This window comes from Macrosteles quadrilineatus, unplaced genomic scaffold (genome assembly GCF_028750875.1).
Source record: "Macrosteles quadrilineatus isolate MER2022 unplaced genomic scaffold, UCM_ALF_1.0 Scaffold_6__1_contigs__length_79288215, whole genome shotgun sequence".
In the NCBI taxonomy this organism is placed as follows: Eukaryota; Metazoa; Arthropoda; class Insecta; order Hemiptera; family Cicadellidae; genus Macrosteles; species Macrosteles quadrilineatus.
This window is the reverse complement of record NW_026542599.1, coordinates 37,592,883-37,619,505: the sequence shown is the minus strand read 5'-3', so window position 1 is coordinate 37,619,505 and position 26,623 is coordinate 37,592,883. Positions and strand designations below refer to the sequence as shown.

The 26,623-nt window shown below is 37.5% G+C and overlaps 1 protein-coding gene across 3 annotated transcripts in view; it reads left to right on the top strand.

The window, feature by feature from the left end:
* Positions 1–26,623, top strand: part of LOC128996345 (insulin-like peptide receptor) — a 137,192-nt gene that overhangs the window by 77,978 nt on the left and 32,591 nt on the right. For all 3 annotated transcript variants that reach the window (XM_054421615.1, XM_054421613.1, XM_054421614.1), the window contains exons 3-6: positions 20,415–20,515; positions 21,694–21,879; positions 23,867–24,025; positions 25,237–25,339. In XM_054421615.1, the coding sequence (XP_054277590.1) occupies positions 20,415–20,515; positions 21,694–21,879; positions 23,867–24,025; positions 25,237–25,339 (549 nt within the window). The remainder of the gene's footprint in view (positions 1–20,414; positions 20,516–21,693; positions 21,880–23,866; positions 24,026–25,236; positions 25,340–26,623) is intronic.

Genomic DNA, 26,623 nt, shown 5'->3' with positions numbered 1-26,623 from the left:
CCATAGCAACCAAATCGGGTATAAATACAGCAGTCTACGGGCCAGTCTTCAGTACACTTCACGAGTTGACAGTCAGCGCTGCGGGTGTAAACCATTTGCCAGGCGCAAATAAAACAATAATTAATAGTAATCAAATTTGTATTTGTGAAAGAAAATAAAAACAAAGAATAAGGTCAGTCCCAATTGTGTACTCATTTGAAATATTAATAAGGTAATTTGAATTAGACAAGTAAGTAGGATAGAAATTAGAATAGGCCTACACACAAAGCATTTGTCAGGCCCCGGCAGACCGCTGGTGCTGCGGCTTTAACACTCAACACTCACGCACATTCGGTAGTTGTCTGGCACTTTTTTTAAAGAGTGCTGCGACCGAAATAACACTTACAAGTAGTGGCACTAACAATTTAACTCCATACAAAGCATTTGTCAGGCCCCGGCTGACCGCTGGTGCTGCGGCTTAACACTAAACAAGCACGCATATTTGGTAGTTGTCTGGCACCTTATTTTAAGAGTGCTGCGACCAAATAACACTTACACATAGTGGCTCTGTATAACTTAACATTATATCTCACATTTCACACATTCTGCAGTTAGGATAAAATCAGTCACGTGGCAAAGAACCCATCCCTGAGAAACTTTGATAAAAATACAAAATAAAATAAATACAATTAAATGAAATTCAGATTTAAGTCATTGAGACGTTACAAAACCTACTTTAAAAACTGCCCTAGTATGTGCTAATATAGATTTTAGTCAATTATTTTGTACAATAAATAAATTCGAACAATTTTGTATACAAGTAAAGTTGAAGCAAAAGTTATCATTGACTATTGGTTACAGAAGTTGTATTATAGTCAGAGATATTATTAGATGTAGGGCCTGTGGTCTGTGGTCATCTGTGGTCTCTGAGCCTATTTACTGGAGCTTTATTATAGCGATCCTTCAAATATGTACAGTAAATAGAAAGATAGATGGCTATAGAAGATAGAAGTACTATTATTAGCAGAAATATGCGATGTGGAGACCATTGCCCAACCCCAACACACCATTAGTTGGATTTAGTTCCGCCATTTATGTAATGTTGACTGAAAAAATATCATAATAGTTGTGATGCAAACAATTAATTCAATCATAAGCAATACAAGCTTCACGCTTAGTGTATCATTGTAAACACAGTTGCACCTACATGCAACTGCAGCTCCTTATCTCTAGGCAACCGCGTGACGTCATCTAACACCCCCGCGTTCCCAAAGTGTTAAATAGATTTGATCTGGGTGCAGTTATTTGCTATTTTATTAGTTAACCCCTGGGATATCTCTTGGAAAATATTTAATACTGAATGTTTTTGCAGGTAAGTCGATGGATGTTTAACCAGTGGGTTCCGTATGTAAGTTGTATGTTATTACGTGTTAAATTTAATTGGAGGGTCTTCATTTTTGTTTATTCTTAATAAAAATACATACTGGATTTTTAAGACTTAGGGATTTTTATTGTTCCTTGGTTCGAAATTGAACTCTAATATGATCGCACGGATTGATGCAATTTTATTATTCAGCAATATTTACACATTTTCTTAATATTTTCTTAAATCAGGGAACCTACGGTTTTAGTTATTAAGAAACGTTTAAGCATAAGTTACTAAAATTAACGACAGGAATTATTGTATTTTGGTTGTGGAACAATATATTTTTATGTTTCTTAACTAATTAAGATGAATTTGATTTTGTTTCAGTTTTTAAGCGATAATACATAGGCCCACAATTTTTTGTTACCAAACTAAATGATAGAATTTGGAATTTCAGTTGTTAGATGTTATTTACACTAGAAAACACGAGATGATATAGATTGTCAAAGTTTAGTCATGTTTAAAAATACGGCATGTGTTTTATTTTGTTAAATTATGACTTTTTCCACAATAACCAGTATCTTTTTACAATCCAATATAGAAAATTGTATTCCTCCTCCTATTAACGTTGCATTCAGTTGGACGATTTCCTAGGAACGCTTGTTTGTTGACCACCGTCGACGTTCGACGCAGGGTTGCCGCAATCAATTTGACGGACGAGGGTCCAATACCAAAAACCCCAAAACCTTCCCGGAACGTGTCAAAGATGCCGCGCCACCCCCGCTGAAGTCCGGCCACTTCTGGATAACCGACATTTCTATTTTGGACTACATTGGGTTGAAGATGAGTTTTTGTGAACAATGGTTAAACTTCACGTGGGTGTTGAGTAGGCTACGTTTGTAAAATAAATCTGTGTTTTGAAATAGCAAGATTCGTTTGGTTTACTTACTTGTTCACACACTGGTTTGAAAATACTGTTAATTTTCAATTGAAAATCGATAGCTTGGCAATTTAGCCAATTTAAACCGACGTTTATTTTTAGATGTTACCTTTTTTTGTCAATGATAAATGTTTTTCTGTGAATTTTGTTTGTTGTAGTTCTGTTTTTGCAGAATGCATTCGAAACATAATCTGCTTTACTGAGTATTTCCGTTTCAGAGTATTTTATAAATTATTAGTATTTATGATAGACAATCGTGTTTTTCGGAAGCTTTTATTACGTTAAGCTTTACACTGTCTTTATGTTACAATAATTTGCAATTAGACATTCAATGACGTAGGCTGTATGTTTAGTTTTACAAAGAAATTGTTACATTTATCTTCGCCTTAATACTGTTTTAATGGGCTTTCCACGAATTTAGTTCGGATAAAATCTGTTTGCCGCCTGTTCAATCAAATCGGATTTAATTACGTACTATACCTATTAATGTACAGTACTACTACTTTGCGGTAATGCATTTTGCTGGACAACAGCTGATTACAAATTAGCCTCTTGTTGGTTATTACCTTATGTATCTTATCTTATCTTACTAATATTATAAATGTGAAAGTTTGTGTGTTTGTTTGTTTGTTTGTTTAAAGTTCAATCACGCATAAACCACTGGACGGATTGGGCTGAAATTTGGCATGATGATAGTTCACATTCCCGATTAACATATAGGCATATTCTTATCTCAAATATCCTTTCGGGCTCCGCCCCAGTGGCTCTGTAGTTCCCCATGTTAACCTTATGAGTATTCATATTTAAAGGGAATTAAAGAATTTAGTCAGCTTTTTCAACTAAAAAAGTTGGTTCTATGATATACAAAAGTATGAAAAAGTTATAAGATTTACCAACAGGGTGCTGCACTATAGTTTTTTTGCATTTATGTAAACAGCTAATTTGAACTAAGCAGAAACAAAAAACTGTGATACGCAAAAAGAACTGTCAAAGTAGGATTGTCTACAGTTATGTTTTTGTTTTTAATGTCATGAATAATTTGTGATTTTTTGTGAATTCATAATAATTTATTTTATTTATTGTTTAGGTGAAGAGGTAGAACATTATGGCTATAGTAGATGTGTAATACCATTAGTATACCGTCAATTTAAAGAAGCCAATTTTATCACACTTTGTCCTCCACAATTGCAAACGCAAAGCTTGGATATAACTGCTATAAGCATTTTAAACTTATATGCCAACCCCGTACGAAAGACGGGTACTCTGCTAGTTTCATATATATATTTATCAACCTAACAAAATCAACATACCCAATCAAATCAATAATACACTTAATCTTTGCCCAGAAATGATTGTATAATAGCATCAAAAATATGAACATACAATAAACTAGGTTATTTGGTAAAATACGAAATATGCACTTGTTTACGCGAATGTTACTAAACTCATTAATCATGTTCTTACCATTTCCCACAGTGCTCAGACCTATTAAAAAAATCAAATAACACTAACTGGCGTTGTACAAAAGTGTATATACTGTAAATAAACATTTTAATCTGTTTAACCTTCTACTGAGCTATGTGAAGCATGATGTATTGACCTGTTAAGTAATTTTCATGCGACCATCTGTTGTCGCAGGCAGTACTATAAATAACAGTCGGAAGTGGTAGGGAGAGGACCGTATACGACGCGAGAAAAATCAGCTGATGAATCAGCTGAGAAGTGATCCACTCCGCCTACACAGAGTACAAACAAACACGCCCGCGAGCCAAGTGTCCATTGGGCTAGACGGCACTTGTAGCAACCTAGCTTGATGGAACTTCTACTCATGGTTGAAGATGCAGTGGATCTAAGCTCATATTCTAATACTCAGATTTTGGTTAAACACACAGCTGTTTCTTGAAAACTTTACCCAGATGATAACATACTATTTAACACCCTCCTTGCATTATTTTCGGCTTGAAATAAGCACACCAAGTCGGTGTTTTCGTAACGTGATTGGAGTAATTTAAAACTTTCGGCTTAGTTCTTGAACCAAAAGATTTTGGATTCTATTGTCTAGCGTCTCTTCTATCTCTTAGTTATAACTTTGAATACGTGCAATTGAATATGCTCAAAAATAGTATGTAAAATACACTTTGTTCCAAGACCAAAACATCTATAAAATAGCCAAAAAGTTATATAAAATTGGTTTGAACGTCTGTGTTTTTTTTGTTGTGTTTTTGTTTTTTTTGTTAGAAACTATGGTCTTGAAGAGGTATTATCAGTCTTAATTTGAAATAATCGACAAAGAAATTTTGGGGATGAAAACTTTATGTTATTTTAAATAAAAGTTTATTCTAAACCATATTTTTTTGTTATAAAAACATCCAATCGTATGTGTTTACTACCAACCGATTTGAAAATTTTCCAGGGCAAAAAAATCTTAGTTTTCTGTAATGAATTGGGGGAGAAATCTCACAATAATCGTTAATTTATAGCATTTGAAACAAAAACAACTATTTAGACTAAACAGAGCTGCTTATTTCATTATTACATCAACTACAGAAAAATAAAACGGCCATGACGTGGAACTTCTTCTATATACATTTAAAAACAAGAGTACAAAGTAAGACCTTTGTGTAAGCAAACATTGTGCGAGAGAAAGAAACAGACAAGTAAAACAAACCGGCAGTAACCAGTCAGAGGCTGAGCTATTTACAACTTTAATTAACTCATTTGTCAGGAATAGCTTCAGCTGCTATTTATAATGAGACAGACAACGCCGACATTGCGACTGTGTGTGGAGATGCAATAACAGGAACATTCGTATGAGGAGTAGGTGTCGTTATTGCGACAGGTAACTCATTTGTCAGGAATAGCTTCAGCTGCTATTTATAATGAGGCAGACAACGCCGACATTGCGACTGTGTGTGGAGATGCAAAAGGAACATTCGTATGAGGAGTAGGTGTCGTTATTGCAACAGGTAACTCATTTGTCAGGAATAGCTTCAGCTGCTATTTATAATGAGGCAGACAACGCCGACATTGCGACTGTGTGTGGAGATGCAAAAGGAACATTCGTATGAGGAGTAGGTGTCGTTATTGCGACAGGTAACTCATTTGTCAGGAATAGCTTCAGCTGCTATTTATAATGAGACAGACAACGCCGACATTGCGACTGTGTGTGGAGATGCAAAAGGAACATTCGTATGAGGAGTAGGTGTCGTTATTGCAACAGGTAACTCATTTGTCAGGAATAGCTTCAGCTGCTATTTATAATGAGACAGACAACGCCGACATTGCGACTGTGTGTGGAGATGCAATAACAGGAACATTCGTATGAGGAGTAGGTGTCGTTATTGTGACAGGTAACTCATTTGTCAGGAATAGCTTCAGCTGCTATTTATAATGAGACAGACAACGCCGACATTGCGACTGTGTGTGGAGATGCAATAACAGGAACATTCGTATGAGGAGTAGGTGTCGTTATTGCGACAGGTAACTCATTTGTCAGGAATAGCTTCAGCTGCTATTTATAATGAGACAGACAACGCCGACATTGCGACTGTGTGTGGAGATGCAATAACAGGAACATTCGTATGAGGAGTAGGTGTCGTTATTGTGACAGGTAACTCATTTGTCAGGAATAGCTTCAGCTGCTATTTATAATGAGACAGACAACGCCGACATTGCGACTGTGTGTGGAGATGCAATAACAGGAACATTCGTATGAGGAGTAGGTGTCGTTATTGTGACAGGTAACTCATTTGTCAGGAATAGCTTCAGCTGCTATTTATAATGAGACAGACAACGCCGACATTGCGACTGTGTGTGGAGATGCAATAACAGGAACATTCGTATGAGGAGTAGGTGTCGTTATTGCGACAGGTAACTCATTTGTCAGGAATAGCTTCAGCTGCTATTTATAATGAGACAGACAACGCCGACATTGCGACTGTGTGTGGAGATGCAATAACAGGAACATTCGTATGAGGAGTAGGTGTCATTATTGCGACAGGTAACTCATTTGTCAGGAATAGCTTCAGCTGCTATTTATAATGAGGCAGACAACGCCGACATTGCGACTGTGTGTGGAGATGCAAAAGGAACATTCGTTTGAGGAGCAGGTGTCGTTATTGCAACAGGTAACTCATTTGTCTGGAATAGCTTCAGCTGCTATTTATAATGAGGCAGACAACGCCGACATTGCGACTGTGTGTGGAGATGCAAAAGGAACATTCGTTTGAGGAGCAGGTGTCGTTATTGCGGCAGGTAATTCATTTGTCAGGAATACTTACTTACTTACTTGATCCTTGAAGATTTCCCACTGGAAGCGTCCCTGCGCCGTGGTCGTCAAAAATATTGGCCTTTTCATTCATCCTCAAAGTCTCTGTCAGTGAGTAGTATGGCCTCTTCAATAAATAATCCTTGAGTAAAATCTTGATTTTTTTTCTGTTTCTTTAATAATTTTGATTTCCTTATTGATCTTGTTATAAGTCTTGGAGCACATAAATTTAGGGTAATTTGCTACTAAAGTGGAGTTTACCTGGGTTAGGTGGACATTTTCACATGCCTTGTGTTGTAATTGTGGAATGCCGCATTTTTTAGGAAAAGTTGTGGATTCTTCTTTACGCTCAGTGCTGACTCAAGGATAAAAAGTCCTGCCATGGAAAGAACCTTGGCCTCTCCAAACAGTGGCTTACAGTGTGCGAGAAATGCTTCCGAGAAAATAGATCTTATGATTCTTTTTTGCAGGAGAAGTACTCGTTGGGCAGCTGGGCTGTTTCCCCATAGCAGGATTCCATATTTCATGATGCTGTGAAAACAGCCATGATATATCTTCATTAGTACTTCTTTTTCCAGGAGTGGCTGGAACCTTCGAGCAAACTGCCGTGAGTCTCGCAGATATATTGTCGATATGTTGGTGATATACCAGGTCATCACTGCAAGATATTTTACAGAATTATCGATGTTAATGGTTGACCCTCCTGAGCGCAGTAATGGGCAACAATCAGGGGGTTTTCTATTGTGCATCCGAAGAGCCTTTGTATTACTTCTATTCAGTAACAGTTTATCCTCGTTACACCAACTACTCGTTTCGTTAAACCCTTCATGAGCATTGATTCTTAAGGATCGAGTATCACTACCTCGTACGAGGTGGCAAACATCATCGGCAAACAACCAGGTTTTTCCTGTCGTTATCGAATCGGGCAGGTCGTTGACGTTGAGGAGGAATAGGACAGGGCCTAAGTTCGATCCTTGAGGCCCACCGGTAGAGCGGTAGTGGCGACACAGCCCGTCTTGACTTGAATGTTAACATTGACTACCTGTCTCCACATAAGACCTACAAACCTAGCCGGAGCTGGAAAATCACAAAAATCCCACACAGAGAACTATATTAGCGTTGGCTCTGTCAATGATAGTACTGTAATAGTCAATGGTAGTAGTCAAGAAAGGATATGCGACACAACGAACACTGCTGTACAAGATGTGGTTTAAGCATGACAGAGAATGACTTGAGAATATTTGATAGGATAGATGCAATAACAATTTGTTATTCTCTTCTATGGGTAGACTTAACTTAGTTTATAATAGTGTGATAAAGAAGAGTTATAAATAGGCGGACTTGAATGAAAAAATTAGTTGGAAATGACAAAACAGAGATAGCCAATTTAAAGGGTGATTTTATTTGTCGTTCATGACCTTTTATGACATTTACATAACTCTTTGCTGTGGCTGATGGTTATTTGCGCGTCAGTGTGACGTACCTCAGACAGCACGTGGCGTCTAGGCTATTTCTGCATACTTTCATTCACCTTCTACACTCTACAGCATCAGACAGGGCCGACGTCACTACATCATCTACGCGTCTGTCGTGTCTAGTGAATCATTGGAGATTACTGTCTGCATCGATTATACTGAGTTACATTACAAGTTATGTCTCTTCTGAATATCCACACAAAATGTGAATGACACTTGCGTATTCCAGGATTTTGAATACAAATGCATCATGGGACTCATGTATTACATTTGGTGAATTTTTATATGAAGTCTGTTTAGCTATTGTGTAAGGCCATAAGTTTTTATTCTCAATGCATTTGCGTAGTAAAGTTGTACAGAAGAAATTGGAATACCACATTTACCTCACTTCCACCATTCAACACAGAATAGGCCTATTCTGTTAACAGATCAGATGCTCACCACCAAATCGTCATGTCCGAGAATATACGTGGCTGTACCAATTTTGTTCCGCGGACATCTCCCTTGTTTGGCGAGAGATTTTTATCGTGGATGTCAATTACTAATCCAGTATTTGTGAAGTGTTCAGAAGGTCGCCGGGGCAATCTTGAGAAACGTCACAATCTTTTAATGGTTCGAAGCCGGAGCCGATATTGGTCATTGAGGCCCTGGCTAGATAAAATAATCTTAGCCAGAAACAAAGCTGTCATCTCTGTGTGTTGTTTTAGTTTAATGCCAAATTGGATACAGCATCTAGTGCGGCCTTGCTACAGCTCGCCACATAGATAAGATGTTTCTTCTCATAATTCAAAAGTTATTGCATGGGTGTCCAGTCCACAGTCCCAGTAGGCCCTGCAATGTCACCACAGTACCACATCGAGCCATCTCTGCTAGCAGCAGGCAGTGGCGACTCTTACTTTGTATACAAAAACCTTCAACTCCATAAACAGTCCATTAAGCCTGGCGAGGAAGCTAAACCGCAATTAGCCGATTCAATTAGCAATTAGGCAAGCTGTTTGCCGGACAGTAAGATTGGTCGGGTAATGAAGTAATTATCTTGAGTAGAAAGTGGCTAGATTTGACGCGAGTCTAGCCCATTCTCTGTTATTATGCAGGAATGTTGAGTGTTGTGTCCGCCGCTCGCTTCGTCTATGGGAACATCGCGGTGATCTACTGTTTACAGGACATTCACCGATCAAAGTTACATTTTTGATGATTTATGATCTTTATTGATATTAATGAGTTTTCCCAATTTTCCTTTCAAGAATTGCAGTTTAGCAATTTTTTCAATACGTGTGCTCTTGAATCATATCCTAAAAATGTGATAATCGTACTTTTCGGTAACCTGTTTGTTTTTTAACAACTAGTTCATTACTGTCATCATCACCAAACTATTTAGGCTGTAAGGATATCAGCAATGTAGAGCCGAGCCGTGATGTCAATGTTAGTGTTTTAGACGAGTTGTGGCGTGTTACGACATGTGTTTGCGTTATCAGCACGCACCAGCCACGTGGTCGTGTTATCACAACAACCGACGACACGGAGCCGTTCACACGCTCTGCCAGCTCATTTCTACGATGTTTACCTAATTGTAAGTTATGGTACACGCCACACAAGAGCAATGGATGTAACACATTAGTCTAGAAGTTCTCCACTAGAGAAATGCCATCTCCGCTTCTAACCTGCAGACAGCGAACTTCCATTTCTTCGGGGTTTCAGGAAAATATGTCCTTAAACTTGAACTTTTCCTTAAACCCTATTAAAACACATTAGATTGAACGAGTTGAGTTATCACAGATTGTACACGCAGTGATGTGTGTATATACATACACTACAGTATACGACCATAAGACATACAAGTATGCAACAATCCGATTGTAGGCTTCCTCATGTATCAATAACCTCTAGACCGTGTCATCCCCTTGCCCTACCTGGTTTGCTAATTTTTTACATGAGTCACGAACCACACAGATCCTGTGAAAGTTTGTATCTTTTTAGGTTTATTGAACAAACATTTTTTCGTTCCCTTAGTGGTTAAAAATGTGTGATACTTTTACACGGTATTTTACTTTGCCTTTAATTTGATATTCTGTTCCGATGTTCAAGCTGTCGCCTCGTGTCTTTGTCGTTTTTCGACCGTCCGTTAGCATGATGAAAAGGTTGATATTTGCTTTAGGGTAAGTAGAATTCTAAGTATGTCACTCATGCGCTAAGTTTTCGTTGCATATCCGCTGCTCACGCATTTTTATGACCCCGTATTTAAACATAACACTTAAACGACATTTGCAACAAAAGCACAAATTGCGCAAAACATTATTTCATAACCTCTCAGTAAATACCTGGGTCGTTATATAAGTAACATGACGTAGCACATCAGTTGTCTGCATGACAGACGAGGTCGCCGCCGTGTTTTGGCGGGTCTCGTGATAAGAAATGGCGGGAATCTTATCACTTATCACCGCAGTCTAGACGCTGAGTGAAGTTTACGCCCGAGCCCTCAGGGACCCGTTGTATGCGGACGGCAAAAGTTAGCAATCGTTGGTAAAAAAGAGATTAAGTAAACCAATATTTTGAAATGTTTGACGAAAATGTACGTTTGAAAGATCAGCATTTACATGAAGATGGTACATTGGTCTCAGTGCTCCTGAGATTACACAGGTCTGTGATAAGAAATCACGGTGACATTTTGATCAATTACAATACCAACATGTTGGCACTCTCGACCCAAAGTCTTATCCAGCCCTGTTCCTGTCATAGAGCATTTACAATAATGACAGGCCTTAACTTATCTGCTATGTGGACGCTCGGCTAAAGACCTCGACTCAACTGCTTCTCACGCCTTGCAATTCCAGTGTTTTGACTGGTTGTTAGTGACAAGGCTGTTATGACTGTACTTTTATCACTTATCACCTCAGTCTAGACGCTGAGATCAGCACACCACCCAGGGCGCCCGCGACCGTTTCTCTACTCTAGTGTTTTGAAGCAATACCGTCAAAGTTCCTGGAATTGTTTACCTTCATCACGTACCGGCACTCAGTCAACTTATTTTGTAACATCTGCAAACTATTTACAGAGTCGTGCATATTTGATGTAAAGTAGTAAGTTATTTAGTTTGCTAATCGAACCCTTGTCCTGAAAAGGGATTTTGGAACAGTAAATAAAAAGTCTGATAAAAAAAGCATGTATTAGTTCTACAAAAACATGCTACATCCGGGAAATATCCCGACAATTGTGCAAAAATCCCAACGTGGGAGGTGATTTCTCCCAAGTACCACCTGGACACTAGCAGGTGCGTTTGTACCGCTTCCGTGAACCACCCGATACCTGGACCGTTTGCGAATTTTAATACAAAAGCCGTGGGGGGGGGGGGGGGGGGCAGGTGCTCTAGTTTTGCGAAACCGACCCTCCGCACAACAAAGCACCCACACCGCGTTCTGGAAACTGAATTGGGGGTTTTGAAATGTCGCAAAAATGTGGGAACATGAATGAGAGATTCTTTCTGAGAGAATATGGACGCAAAAGTAGAGAATAGGAAGGATGATTTTTTGTGGTTTTAATTTCCTAGAGCTAGACGAATGTTTACTGTTGGAACACACGTGGTTTTGTTACACGCAATGAAAAGTACAAGGATGTAAAGTTTCTTCAGTACGTGTGTGGTTCATGACTCATGCACATTAGCAAACCAGTTAGTGTAAGAGGATGACACGGTCGAGAGGTTATTGATACAATTAAGACTGTTTACATGAGGAAGCCTACAATCGGATTGTAACGTACTTGTATGTTGTGTATGTACAACCTGTGATAACTAGACATACCAGTGAGCAGGGACCAGTTTTAACCAGTTTTGTTTCAGGATTCGATTCCGATGAAAAGCGGGTATGTTTGTTTGGGAACCACATTCTCTCTTGTGTTTCCGTCTCGACGAGAAATGCGGACAAACCAATAATGTCTACGTTAATTTTACACCCAATGAAAGTCATTTTGAAAATAGGAAATACAGTGTTTGTTTACTAATCATGAAAGATTGGCTTTGCAACTGAGATAATAAAATAACAGTTGGTGATATGTTTAAACACCTACCGCACCCTTACAGTTACCATCTATGACTATGGATAGACCACGTGAAAGCTGTCAGAAGTTTTTGGATAAAAATTAACTTACAATTCAAAAATAGAGTCACTGACTGAGTGTGCTAGTGTAAAAAAATACAGATTTTTGTCTTCTGTCGAATACTTTATTGACTAAACTGTTTTAACCAGAACAAACTAAAACACCTTTTAGCAAATTAACTGTATAGTACTGTAATTCTATACCAAATGTCACAGTAACCAAAAATAACGTAGACAATGCAATTTCTCATCCAACCACTATTCCTTTTAGCGAATTTCCCTATAGGGAAGTAGCTATTACCGTAGGTCTCATGGTAAGACCTAGGCCCGGGACCGATTTACTTTTTCATTTTGATGTCCCCAGAGGCCAAAAACACCATTCGTTCAAATTTTTATATATCTATATATAGAGATATATATATATATATATATATATATATATATATATATATATATATATATATATATGTGTCCATCCGCACGATAACTTGAGTAATTTTTGTCCGATTTTGATAAAATTTGGTTTGAAGGTGTAAGGCGGGATAAACTCGAACGAGTTCGCGAACCAGCATGATCGGACTATGGGAACGGGGGTTTACGGGGGGTTTTATGGGGTAAAAATAGGTTTTTCCCATTTTTGACCCAAAAAAAATAAAATTTTGCAAAATCTTTTCAAACCATTTTGTAGAGCTTAAAAAAACAAATAATTTAGTATATTGAAGTGTTACTATGCGCCTAATGGTTACGGAGAAAATTCCAAAAAAATGTAAATTTTAAATTCCCATGTTATTCTTATGGAGAATGAGTAAACTGTTGTAGTTTACTTGTTTATGAACATATTTTGATCAAATTTGGAAAATGTTTTTATTTCTTACTAACTATTAACATTTTACAAAAAAAAGTTTTACCCTCCCTGATGCAGCAAACCTAAGTACCTGTTAAAATAATTCTATTTAAATAGGAAATAAATGTTAAATTTTTAAGTAGACATTTTAGTGTAAATCCAATCAGACATATGGAAATTCGCTTAGTCTGCAGGTTTGCTGCGGCGGGGGTATTTAATTACAAGTCGGCTACAGCTGGTATATATTTTCCTCCTTTTTTGTTTTAAGACGCAAGGCACGAGCCTGGGATTGTTTTTCACATTACTTCAGGCTAGACCTAGGGGTTGCAGCATTATCACTAGATAAAATCCATTGGCGATTGGCTGGATTTGAACCCGGGACCTCAGGGAGTGAAGTCCCTAACCACTATACCTGGGCCATATTATGACGTCTTCTTGATTATCCAAAAGTTAAATTCATCATATATTTATCATATTTGCTAGTTGTAGTTTACCTTGCCAGGTGAGTGTGTGTTGGTGTGTGTATGAGTGTGTGTAGCAATGTCCTCCTCACTTGTCACACACGATTTGTAAGGTAGTTTTCCTCAATTTGGCCACCTAAAAATCTACTGCCCAGTTTTTGGTGCGTGACTTCCTAGCTACAGGCAAAAACGTATCAGAACTACTGTATTCTCTTCCTTTTGATAGGGCTTGGTTTTTAAACAATATACCTACTAAAACTCTACTACCATAGACAAAATTGTCTGTGCTAGTACTTTATTGGGTTGTTATGAGGGCACAGTTGCCATTCGTCCCGATTTCCGAGACAGACAAAGGTATTTAACACTTTTCCGGTGTCAAAAAAAAAAGGATCTCTAGGCAGTACATTTTCCCCGATTCCACGGGGTTACTGAAATAACTACATTTGACGTTGCGTTTGAAAAAATAACAACATTAAATTACTTGGACCAGGATTAAAATTTTTGTGGAATTACGTGATCGTGAAGTTTTAGTTTGTGACGAGCCCGCTGGGGCTGTTCTTCTAGGACTCATTCCCGTCATGGTCTCGCGACAAAATGACAAACCTATCCCACTTTGTCGGATTTCCGTTGTAAAATTACGGTTTTGCCAAAGCGTCTTGTGTAAATGGAAGGCAACAGTCTCATAGATATAAATCTTGATTCAGTTCTCCGCGGGGAGGAGCGTTCTGAGTACAGTCGCTTCCAAAACTGACACAAAGTTGTATACGTGAGGTTTAACACGATAAGGGGGGAATAATTGTACGGAGAAACGGCCTCTTTGATGAGATGGGTTTTGTAAAACGGCTTGCCTTGTCCGTAGGTTTGTATACCGTGATACAATACCCCCCCCCCATATTATGTTTGTTGGTTTTTATTTTTATTGTCGGCATTTTATTAGATAGCGTCGCTGATTGAAATCCCAACGATCTATGGCATCTACGTCCACAATTGTCTTCGATATGGCATCGAACCAGCGACCTTCAGATTGAAAGGCGAGTACTATAACCACAAGAAACGTGTTTATTTTTCGTTAGGTGTGAGAGTTGTTTTCCGAACAAGTGCGTTGCGAGTTTTCATCAGTTACAAATAAATTTACTTAAATCCTAAATGTTCAAAAGCTTCATCCAAATATACTAACAACTGAGCATTGAAATGTCCTCTAGCCCTTCTGTCTTATAGATAGGTAGCTAAATGGTTATAGTGATCACCTTATTCACGTAGTACCGTAATCAAAAAAAGCCATTTAATCCCTGAAAAGTCATAAGCTTTTATGGTTTAGAACTGGATCTAGGTGATAATGGCTTTTATGCGGTATTGGATAAAAACAGCTGATCTTAGTCAGTAACAAAGCTGTCATATCATGCATTCAAAACTCACCCTTCACTCATCGTCGCCTTAAAATACACACCCTATTGTTTCGGCTTCGTACAAATTAGAAATATAATCCAACTAGCAGAGTGGGTGTCCTTCGTACGGGGTTTGCATATAAGTATAACATGCTTATTGTAGTTATAGGAGAGGACACGGCTTAAGAAAATTTGGTTCTTTTAATTTATACGGTATGCTATGGTATAGCGCATCTACCATAGCCATAATGTTCTACCACTGCACTTAAACCATAGAAAAAAGTAGAGTTCTCATTGTGTACCTCAGCTTTTTGTTGCTAGTTGGTTCAAATTAGCTGTTGTCATAAATGCAAAAGAAATAATAGTGCTGCACCCTGTTGGTAAATCTTTAACTTTTTAATGCAATTTAATATCATAGAACCAACTTGGGTGTGAAACAGCTGACAAAATTCTTTATTCCTTTTAAATATGAATACTCATAAGGTTAACATGGTAAACGCCATAGCCCCTGGGGTGGAGCCCGAAAGGATTTTTGAGATAAGAATATGTCTTTATGTTAATAGGGAATTTGAGCTATCATCAAAAAAAAATTTAACCCTGTCGGTTTACTTTTTTTCGCGTTTACTTGTCACAAACACCCATCCATCCATCCATACATCCAAACTTTCTCACTTATAATATTAGCAGGATGTACAGTATTTTTACTATTTGTTTCTATTCACTCGTTGAGTTCTAAAAATTGTTAGTACCTATTGCGTTTCAATACAACTTGTTTTGCTTCAACTCAATTTTTTTTTTGAAATTAGGCCTACTCAATATTTTTGTATTTCACTGACCGACTCCTCAATGTCTCCGCCGTTGTGATAGCGGGTCATAGTAATACCAGAAACAAAAGAACCCTGGGCCGTTTCGAGCTGCGCAGGTTTGAATGGTACGCCACACCTACCGGCACGAACCACGTGATCTTTTCGTTTCTGCGCAAGTCGTTTTGTTCGTGGTATGTCTATAGATGGTTGATGCCCAGTTGCACCGATGGTCAAAGGAATTTGCAAGGGTCGACAAAGTCCTCCCTCCCAAGAGTGCCCAGTTGCACCGGCGGTCAACAATCTGTCAAGCTTGGATGCTCATTCCCCTCCTCGAACGCTTTCATACCTACGCTCTTTTACGTTCCATGGTCTAGCTTTTACGTATAGTCTGCGCGCTAAATATTTACCATACATAGGGAACTAGCAGCTAACCCTTTCTTTGCTACGGGGTAAAGAGTAACAAACAAACGTTACAAAGACTTATACTGATATCAACACACTCTATCATATAATTTTGCCATAAAACGTTGATCTCTTTGTCTTGAAATATATTAACTGAATTGTATTTTTTGTGAACCTAACCTAAACTAACTTAACCTAACCGTTTACCGTACTAACTACGTTTAACAACATTTCAATGGGAGGGGAGGGCGTCTGGGGTCTTTGACCGCTGGCGCAACTGGACATCACCCTAAAATGACCATCGGTGCAACTGGGCATTCGAGATTAGGGCCCTTTCACACGAGGCCACTGGTGGCCGCCACCGGTGGCCGCCACTGGTTGCCCGCCACAGCTTTAACATTATTTTAAATGGGACCTTTCACACACAGCCACCGTAGTTGCCCGCCACTACACAGTGGCCGAGCAGTGTCTTCTCGCGCAACTGCTAGTCGGCCACCGCCGGCAACTGCAGTGGCGGCAACTCGTCGCGGGGCATTGAATTAAATGGGAGCTTTCACACGTAGCAACCAGTGGCCGCCACCAGTGGATGAGCACGCAGCTATTTTGAATCAGTTCACGTGCAGACTGCAAAGACAAACGCACTATGGTTGTAGTTGTTGAGTGTTTTCGTGTTGAATTGTTTGTTTGTGAAAATGAGTGATCAGAAGAAAAATAAAGAGGACGTTGCTGAAAAAGAAAAAGACAAAGGAAAACAACAGAAGAAGAGAATAAACAAAATAATAGAAAACAAAGTGGATACTGATGATCTAATTTGCGAAATTGAAAAGTAACCGGCTATTCGGTATAGTACGCCTGTGTCTTTGCCTTATTTTCTTTATTATCAACGCGAGAAGAAGGAGATGTTAATTGTTCGACAGCATGTACAGCATTTCTACCAGTACAGTGGCTGTAGTAGAGTGGCTTGTAAGTTGCCTGTACCATCCACTGCAGTTTCCCGGCCGGTAACTGGTGGCGGACACCGGTGGCCGCCACCAGTGGCCTCGTGTGAAAGGGCCCTTAGGTCCACCCCTGACCATCGGTGCAACTGGGCAACTGCTGGTGAGGGTAGAGGGTCACCGCATTGTTTGACCTATGACGTACTCGTTGTGACGTCACAGCCGGATATTATGGCGAGCCGCAGGTCTAGACTGCCGATGTCCTTGTCCTGCCCCTGCTCTACATGCATTGTGCGGCCCAATACACTGAATACTCGTATACATATTGCGGATGTCGTAATGAAGGCTAATATCTGACGCCTGTTTACTTTATTTTAAGACGTTAGTGGCCACTTTTTATTCCAAATTTGCCTGCCCATATTGATGGGCTTGGTTTATAGAATAGATAGTTTTGTTTTGTTACTTTGAAAGTTGTGGTATAAAAAAGTACATTAAAATGTACCTTTTGCCTACATATACTGGATGGAAACTTATCTTTATATTGTCAACTGATCTATATGGGAGACACATTTTTTATGCAAGCTTTGAAAATCACTTACTTAACACCAATTTGAAACTTATTCCTTACCCCTTTATATAACAATTATTACCCTTCTCAAATCCTAGTTTACTAAACGTGTGATACATACACAAGCGTTTCTGCTTGATAAACATTCAACTAGGTGCTTTGGTACTTTTAAACTATTGACATTCAGCTCCTTATAGATAATAGGTAGGTTAAAAATCACCAATTCTTAACTAAGAAGAATTTACTGTATATTGAAGCTTTCCATTAACTAAAACGCTTACAAAACATAATTATTTGTTTTTCAATCACCATTATTTTCCCGGTATAATAGTTATTTGTGCAACTAGTGAGCAAAGGGAGTTTGGGACTTTGCACTCGAGTTGCACATTATTTTGTTCCTACAGTTACCATAGAACAAATAAATTGGTAAAGAAACGTGACATATTTTTACACAGAAGTGAACTTTTAATATTACATTTAATGAACAACAGTACAACAGCTGACCAGCTGATTCACAGCCAGTTCTGCCATCGTATTTCGTGTGCATACGACATGATACGACCTTGTCTGCATTTACCTCTATTTCGTGCCTTCACGTTGCAAATCTGGAGTGAGTGAGACAAAGTAATTAGAGTGAGACAATGTTAACATTGTCTCACTGATGAGCGAATTGGCCACTTTGCTTTCTAAAATCAGTGAGAGAACATGTACATTGTTAGGTGACTGTAGGAGAACAAACTTGACTATTTATTTATTTTATAAGCTTATATAATATTACTTTATTTAAACAACAATATAAATAACTTAAATAACTTAAACTTAAACTTAAATAACTTAATTTATTTTATAAGCTTGTGTATTGTGTTTCTCACAAGTTTTAAGAACTATTTCTCTACTGGCCTTCACCTCTTTCTGTTTTGCACTCCTAGGGGTAGAAAGAGCAAGGTTATTTTTCCACAACATTTATTTGCTTAAACATTTTATCACCAGATAGTTCCCATCTTAAAGATAACTCAATTGATAACTCACAATAAAACACTGTCAGGTGCTATCAAACAACTTACTCTTCAAGATCAAGGTCATGTACTTCTTCCCCAGCACAAATACTGCTCATGTCATCAAGTTAATGATTAGTTGACAGTTGATCAAGTTAAAGGTTTTTATACAGAACTAATGATTTCATTGTTAAAATATTTGTTTGCCTGTCATATTATCACTGTGTGTATTTGTTTTTTTCAAGTTGTTTGGTACCGGTACCGTATTTATCAGTTAGTGGAGAAAAACAGTTGTGCTCATTGGTCTCTTTCATAATGCAACTGAGTAAAAAATGGCAGCCTTCCAAAGATTAAAAATGGAAGATTCAAACAATATTTTAATGGCTGCCTTTTTTGACTCGCTTGATTGGGTTTGTGGCAATGTGTTCTACTGTACCAACTAAGACTTTTAATTTGATACGAAACTTGACCTATGCTGCTATTTAAGAATTTTGACTGACTCCTCGTGGGCTGTCCCCCTTAAGGGATAAAAAAGTGATAATAGACTAAAAGAATAGACACTTACGGTTATTATTGATATACTAAGTCTCATTGCTTTGGTAAGAAATCCATTACACGGTTCCAGGACTTTTCAGTAACACTGTATGTGGAGTTAATAAACAAATGTTTTGATAACCATGTTATGAACCGAGTCATATATATTTTTTGCTAAAGAGGTGTTTTCAAGGAGTTTAAAAATAATTTGTGGTATCAACAATTTCCAGTTATACCTTCATTGATATGCAAGAGTCAACAAAAAATCGAATTGTTTTCATGTCTGTAGACTGATGTCAAAATAATTTGTTTTGAAGGGTAAAATAGGTGATAGAAATGAATAAAGCAGAGGTTTTAGTGTATTACACCACTGAATATAGTAAGTTTCAATAAAATTATGTTTGTGCTAGAAGACAATGTTTTGCTATCATCCAAATTAATTAAAATTAATTTTTTTTTATTAAATGACAAAATATGATTTTCAATCAAATATAAATGTTTAAAAAAATAAAATGAAAGCTCAATAGAGCAATGGAGGAATTGCGGCACTATCTTCAAACTGAATGCTTCGAATTTTTGTCTAGTTCCCCGTAGCCTAAGCGAAACTGCTCGAATGATGGAAAGCTGGCTTTGGATCCTCAACCATCCGATAATTTGGGAGTATGGTTTTCTCCATTTTACAGCCAGGGCTTTGCTTGTTCTCCTCTGAAACGCTTCATATTCTTTGTGGGGGACTCCTTCTGTGGAACATATTAATGGTATGAAGCTTCCTCTGATGTCCTCGGCTGCTTTGTCATATTTATTGTGTTTCTGAACGGCATGGTTTCGAGATATTGTTCCCCATTCTTGGTTGGCGTAAGAGGGAGCGTCAGCATTAACAATGCGATTATCAAAAAACGCTACTCTCTCAGCCTCCCAAATACCATTAACTTTTGCTATCATCCATGCTTCTAAACCCTAAATTCTTCTCAATAAAAACACATTTTATGGTCCAGAAAACTTCTACTTGTCAACTACTCTATTTAAATATTTAGAGAAACAAGAAATTTTATTTTTATCCATATTATTGAAATCAGTTGATTTATGAACCCAATATATAGCATTATGTTAACCCTATTTTGTACTGTAATTTGTACCACTGCAAATTCTTTAGATTACTTATTTGGACTAAGTAGTCTAATTCTGTTTGAGGTGTTTCTAACCTTTCAGCGTACTGTATATGTGGCTTTCTTCACAGATATTTAGGCTTTGTTTTTTATGATGGTCAGATATGTTACAACTATTTGTTGTACATGTATATTTGTAACCTAGAGCTAGAGAGCTTTGTATGTTTCCTACTTCTGTAACACAAGTTTGTCGTATGTTTCAGTGTGCCAGAGTAGAGATATCCGGAATTCAGTTGATCAGTTCAACCAGCTGATAGGATGCAGAGTTATCGAAGGATTTCTGCAAATTGTGCTAATAGACAAGGTGAGTTGAACAGATGATTAGGCTACAATAAAGTTTTAATAGGTTAAATTGCAGATCTTGTGTAATACTTGCCATTCAGAGGACTTGTTTGGGCCTCAGCAAAACTGTCCGATTCTTTTGTCGTAACTTATGTGAAACAAAATAAACAAGAATACATTTGACAAAGGGAAAATTATCACTAATTGAACAAGAATAAACAAGGAGCACAGTGAAGCAAGATACAGAGTATACGATATGGTGGCGCAGACATTTTTCGTACAGGGCAAAGAAGAGCATGAACGGGGATGGCCACATAGCATTTTTTAAGAGCTCACAAGGTCTTCCAGCGTAAGCGTTGTAGTACGAGATGTGGTAAAGGGGAAAGAAGAGTGGAAGGGGACGATGAATAGAATATTTGTTCTAGACACCAGCCACTGGTGATAGACACCACTTACGTGTACCATTGAATGTATCCTCTATATCTTGCTTCCCTGTGAAAGGAGTCAATTTCAGTAAAAAACCAGGTTACAAGTTCATATTATGTTCTCTATTATGTTCATAATATAAACCCCCATCCATAACCAACCTACAACACCACACCAATTGCCAGGTTTTGTCAAATCTACTGGTTTGGAGAAAATCTATTTGATTGCACAACCCGGAGTTCTAACGGATTATAAATGAAATAGGGGTTTGGATCTTGTAATAGCCTCTTGTAACTTATTTCCTCTGAGCCTTATGGTTTTTAATGGAGTTGTAGTTTTTTACTTCAACTTTATATGTTCACAGAACAATAAGGTTTCCATTTGTATTCAAGAAAGTATTTTATACATATTATCTCAAATTCAGCCTGATGATTGAACTTAGACCTCTAAAAATGCAGTTGTCCTTTGGATATTAAAAAAATAATAAAACTAAGCTTTGTAGCCTAAACTATAATTTTGATCTGTCAAAATCAGCTTCGAGGCCAAATTATCTGGGTAGCTGAGTGGTTGTAGTGCTTCCCTTCAAATTTTAAATTTGTTGGTTCAATCCCGAGCAAAAGTGATTGTGGCCTCAGGTATAATTTGTGATAAATACATTTGAGGGCTATAAATAAATAATGCTTTCTAATAAAACATCATTGTTAGATAGTATTAAGACAAGGATTTAGACTATATCCTCATAATTTGTTATATTGTATATATTATTTTTTCCAGGCGGACCCCAACGAGTATGAGAACCTATCTTTCCCAGAGCTGAGGGAGGTGACTGGCTACATCTTGTTGTATCGGGTCAACGGGCTGCGATCACTTGGTAAACTGTTCCCCAACCTGTCAGTAATAAGAGGCAACGAGTTGTTCTTTGACTATGCACTGGTCGCCTTCGAAATGCTACATCTTCAGGTAAACTGTCTTGAGGTTCTGTTTAGATGTAGGTTAGACTAGGTCTCTTGATAGGTTTGCTTTGCCCATTGTGCATGAAGAAGTTTTGCTATTGGCGGTTGTGCGTTTAAGAAGTAACTCAAGCTGCTGAGTCAGTATAGTGCTTTTAATAATTATTCTGGCCAAAGAAACAACAGATTTTAGTCAGAGACAAAGCTAGACATGACATCTTGCTCTATTCTGGGTAACTGAGTAGTTATAGTGCTCGCTTAACAATCAAAGGTTGCTGAATTGATATTTAGAAAAGTCAGTAGCTTTTTGACAGTTAGAATCTGGACCCAGCTGACCCTGATCAGTAGCTATGTCCACACTCGTGCGCTTTCAATTTCAACCTACCTTTCAGCTTTCAATTCTACATGCATTAACGAATGCAGTATTGCAAGCGCTTTGAGGCATAGCTTTTAGCTGTCCACACTCATGCCTCACTTTCTTCACTTTTTAGATAGCTTTTCCTAGTTGGATGAAGACAAAGCTATTTTGATAGGACTGAGGAATTGGCACGGTATATTTAGTGTCAAGAAAATTTCACAAACGTAGGAAATCAAGGCGTAGCCTACTAAATTTGTGAAGGAGTGCTATAAAACAAGTAATTGTCTTGTTTAATTTGATTTATTTTTAATTTATTTTATTTAGGCCTTATTCAAATATACAGTATATGTATTTTAAATTTATTTTAAATTTATTTTATTTTATTCAAATTTATTTTATTTTTTTATTTACTACCACATATTATGTCCCACAAACATACATGCGAGTGATAATCTTCTATGAATTCTGAGGTTTGTTTGATATACATTTTGCTTCAAACAACTACAACATGGACGACTTGGAAAATATGTAAAGCAGTTGCTTGTTGAAAGGCACAGAAATCCAAAGCCAGTTATTTGTCTTGCGCTAGACACTCTGCGCTATAAAATGGAGCTTCATTGGACTCATTTCGGGTATGCCTTGACGTATGTGTTACTTGCGTCCATCAGTGTCAAGGCATGCGCTAAGATTCATGTGCTTGGCGCATACAAAAACACACTTGCGTGGACAAAGCTATTGGACTTTCCATAAATTATCCTGGCTAATGAAACAGCTGATCTTAGTCAGTAACAAAGCTACACAGATCATCTCTTCTTATCCATTCTTTACTCATATTTGGATTAAAATACACACCTTGGTGGTGTCCCCAGCTCAATTGATAATGATAATAATTCTACACTCACAATTTGCTCATATTTGTTTTCAAACACAGCTAATAGTGTCCATACCTTAAATAAATTGGTAATTTTTAGTTGGTTATTGATATTCAACAAGGACTTTACATTATGTACACATAATGGTACATTTATACGGTTCAATTTGTGACCAACTGAAAACTGTGTCTAAGTTTCTTACTCATATTTTTCTCAGCAGTCCCTCTCATTCTGAACCGATATTTTCTGACAGTGGAGACAATGCCTTACTTCAGACCTAATGTTGTATTACACTAACAATACTTGTATAGTAACTTAAAGCTAGATGTAGGGGGACAAAACTCATCTGAAAGACATGAGGTTAATTCCATACATAAACATAACATTAATTTTATTTATCAAAATATTCCTTATGATTGGGGGAGGTGGTGACAACCGGCTCACCATGTTCCCTAATCACTGCTAATGAGTTAATGTCCCGTAATCAATGCCAATGAGTTAATGTTCCCTAATCAATGTCAATGAGTTAATGCCCCCCAATCAATGCCAATGAGTTAATGCCCCCTAATCAATGCCAATGAGTTAATGTCCCCTAATCAATGCCAATGAGTTAATGTCCCCTAATCAATGCCAATGAGTTAAGCTTTGGTTATATTACTCCTGATGGCCAGTAATCAGTCTTAGGGGCTAGCAGGGAACATTTGGGACTCTGCGTCTATTCCTACGGATTAAGCTAACTAGTCTACATAATTACTTGTGTTTTGCAGGAGCTGGGCTTATCATCTCTAACTGACATCATGCGAGGTGGAGTTTACTTTGTCAAGAATCCAATGCTCTGCTATATTGACACCATAGACTGGGACCTCATCGCGAAACAAGCTCCAAAAGGACCGGACGCTAAAAAGGAGGAAATACACTTTATAAGGGTAAGATAGATCATAGTGTTTCGTTTCATATCTACACAATTGGTTTAACAGAAAAGAGGAGTTTTAAATGGAAGATCTGAAGGAGGTTTAGCGGGATACGTTTTTTGTTTATGTATTGTAAAAAATCTGATTCAAGACTATAAAACAATATAGAATGAAAATATAGACAAGAGGATTTTAAATGTAATGAACACCAATTAATTAAAACATTGGTTTCTATGGGCAAAATAGGCTGTAAAATCTTAGTCTTGTTGAAATTAACCCTTTGAGTGCCAACGTCCGGGGAACCGGACGTTTTTAAAACGAGCCAAAAGTGCCGACGTCCGGCCGACCGGACGTTTTTAGAACGAGCCAAAAGTGCCAACGTCCGGCTGACCGGACGTTTCGTAATGATCGAACAGTTGTCATAACAACCGAATGGATACTCGGATTCTTTTAACCCATATATTAACATTGAGTCGAAAGTTATTAGATGCAATACATCGATTTTCGTTGGTCGAAATATCGAAAATTCGATTTTTACAAAATTTTAACCTAAAAATCGCCAGATCGCGCTCGGCATTTTTAGCGCGACCTTCGGGAAAAATCATCGGCATTTTTTGAGCGTTACTTTTATTTTTCGCCTGGCACTCTAAGGGTTAACAGGCAAAAATATTGGCTTACGTTCTGAATGTATAGTAGCATTGCATCTTTGGAAATAACTACCCCCTGATGCAACAACACCAATCTCCCAATTAAACCAAATTTCAAGTAGGTACTGGTACAGTATATTAAATCAAAATTGTTGTGAAATGATGTGCTGTTAATTGTTGTACAATATTGAAACATACTTGAATCCTAAGTTAAGATTAAGTAATTGTGCTATAGTTTTTTTTCTGGAGTTGGTAAGTTGTATAATAAATCAAAATAATAGGCAAAGATTTGAAAAAAATAGTCAAAGCAAATAACTGCTCCCCCACAAGTGTAATTTTTGCTTGAAAGAAATATCAAAACAGAGTAAGCTGTTGATATGTTTTTTTCTTTTTTTCTTTACAGTAACTATTTGATATAGGCCTATTTAAAAGTTGCACTTTCAAGTTGATTAAATTCTATGACTATTCATGCTAGCCTATATTTTATTTATTTGTATTGTGATGTAGGATCTAAAAAAAATACTTATACCTTTTTTGAGTTTCCAAGTGCACAAGACAGTTCTTTTTCTTTTCTTTCAGAGTAACAAGAAGAAAAACGAGTGTCCAATCTGTCCGAAGGAATGCATGCAGATGGTTGGATCCCAGGAACATCTTTGTTGGAGTCCTAGCAGGTGTCAGAAAGGTAACGAGTCTTACAAACATGAACATGAATAGAAAACAAAAGATTCTGTATAAGATTATTCCACAAGATATCAAAAAATTAATGAAAGAAATATATATAACTAGCAGAGTACCCGTCCTTTGTACGGGGTTGGCATATAAGTATCAAATGCTTATAGCAGTTATGAGTGAGGACATGGTTTAAGAAATTTCGGTTCTTTTTGAAGTTCGTTCGCTACGCTCACTCATTTTTAGGTTGGAGCTCGTTCGCTGCGCTCACTTTCCTTCAGGTTAGCTCGTTCGCTACGCTCACTTGCCTTCAGGTTAGCTCGTTCGCTACGCTCACTCGCCTCCAGGTTGAAGTTCGTTCGCTACGCTCACTCACCTTTTGCTGTTGTCATAAATGTAAAAGAAATAATAGTGCTAGTGCTAGTGCTGCACCCTGTTGGTAATCCTTGTAACTTTAATGCTATTGAACATCACAGAACAGAACCAACTTGTTTAATTGAAACAGCTGTTAAGATTCAATAATTTCATTTCTCATAAGGTTAACATGGGAAACTCCAGAGCCACTGGGGAGGAGCCCGAAAGGATTTTTGGGATAAAAATATGCCTATATGTTAATCGGGAATGTGAGCTATCATCATGCCAAATTTCAGCCCGATCCGACCAGTAGTTTTCGCGTTTACTTTTCCCATACACACACACAGACACCACCTCTTTTTTATAATAGTATAGATAGATAGATAGATAATTAAGTTGCCAGTTGCCCTAATATCAGCTTAGATTTTCACAAGGGGAATCACCTAAATTAGTTCATAACAAATGAGATTTTAACCTGAAACCCTTTGAACAGTTAAGTCTAGAAATTAAAGTGATTGGGTATAATGCTGATGGGTAAACTGTAGGGACACTCGGACACTTTAGTTTTGTATGGTTATAAAATATTACTTAATATAAAAGTAATAAAACATCAAAAGTAAATTTCATGAACAAGCTCTTTTTTTAAAATATTATGAGTGTTGATAGGCGGAAGGAAATTAAAAATTAAATAGAAGAAACACAGAACACAAAAATGGAAATAGTATTTTTATTTATGCATTTTGACACTATTCACTGTACCACTAATGCAAAGTACATGAGTTTTGATGAATAAATATGTTTGAATATGATTATGAATATGACATGTTTACATTTTAGTTTTTATAAATACCATTGAATTGTTACTTGCCAGGTTATATTGGAAGTAAGAACTTTGAAATAGCATTAGTTCTTGTCAAAATTGAATGTTTAATGTAAATTAAAA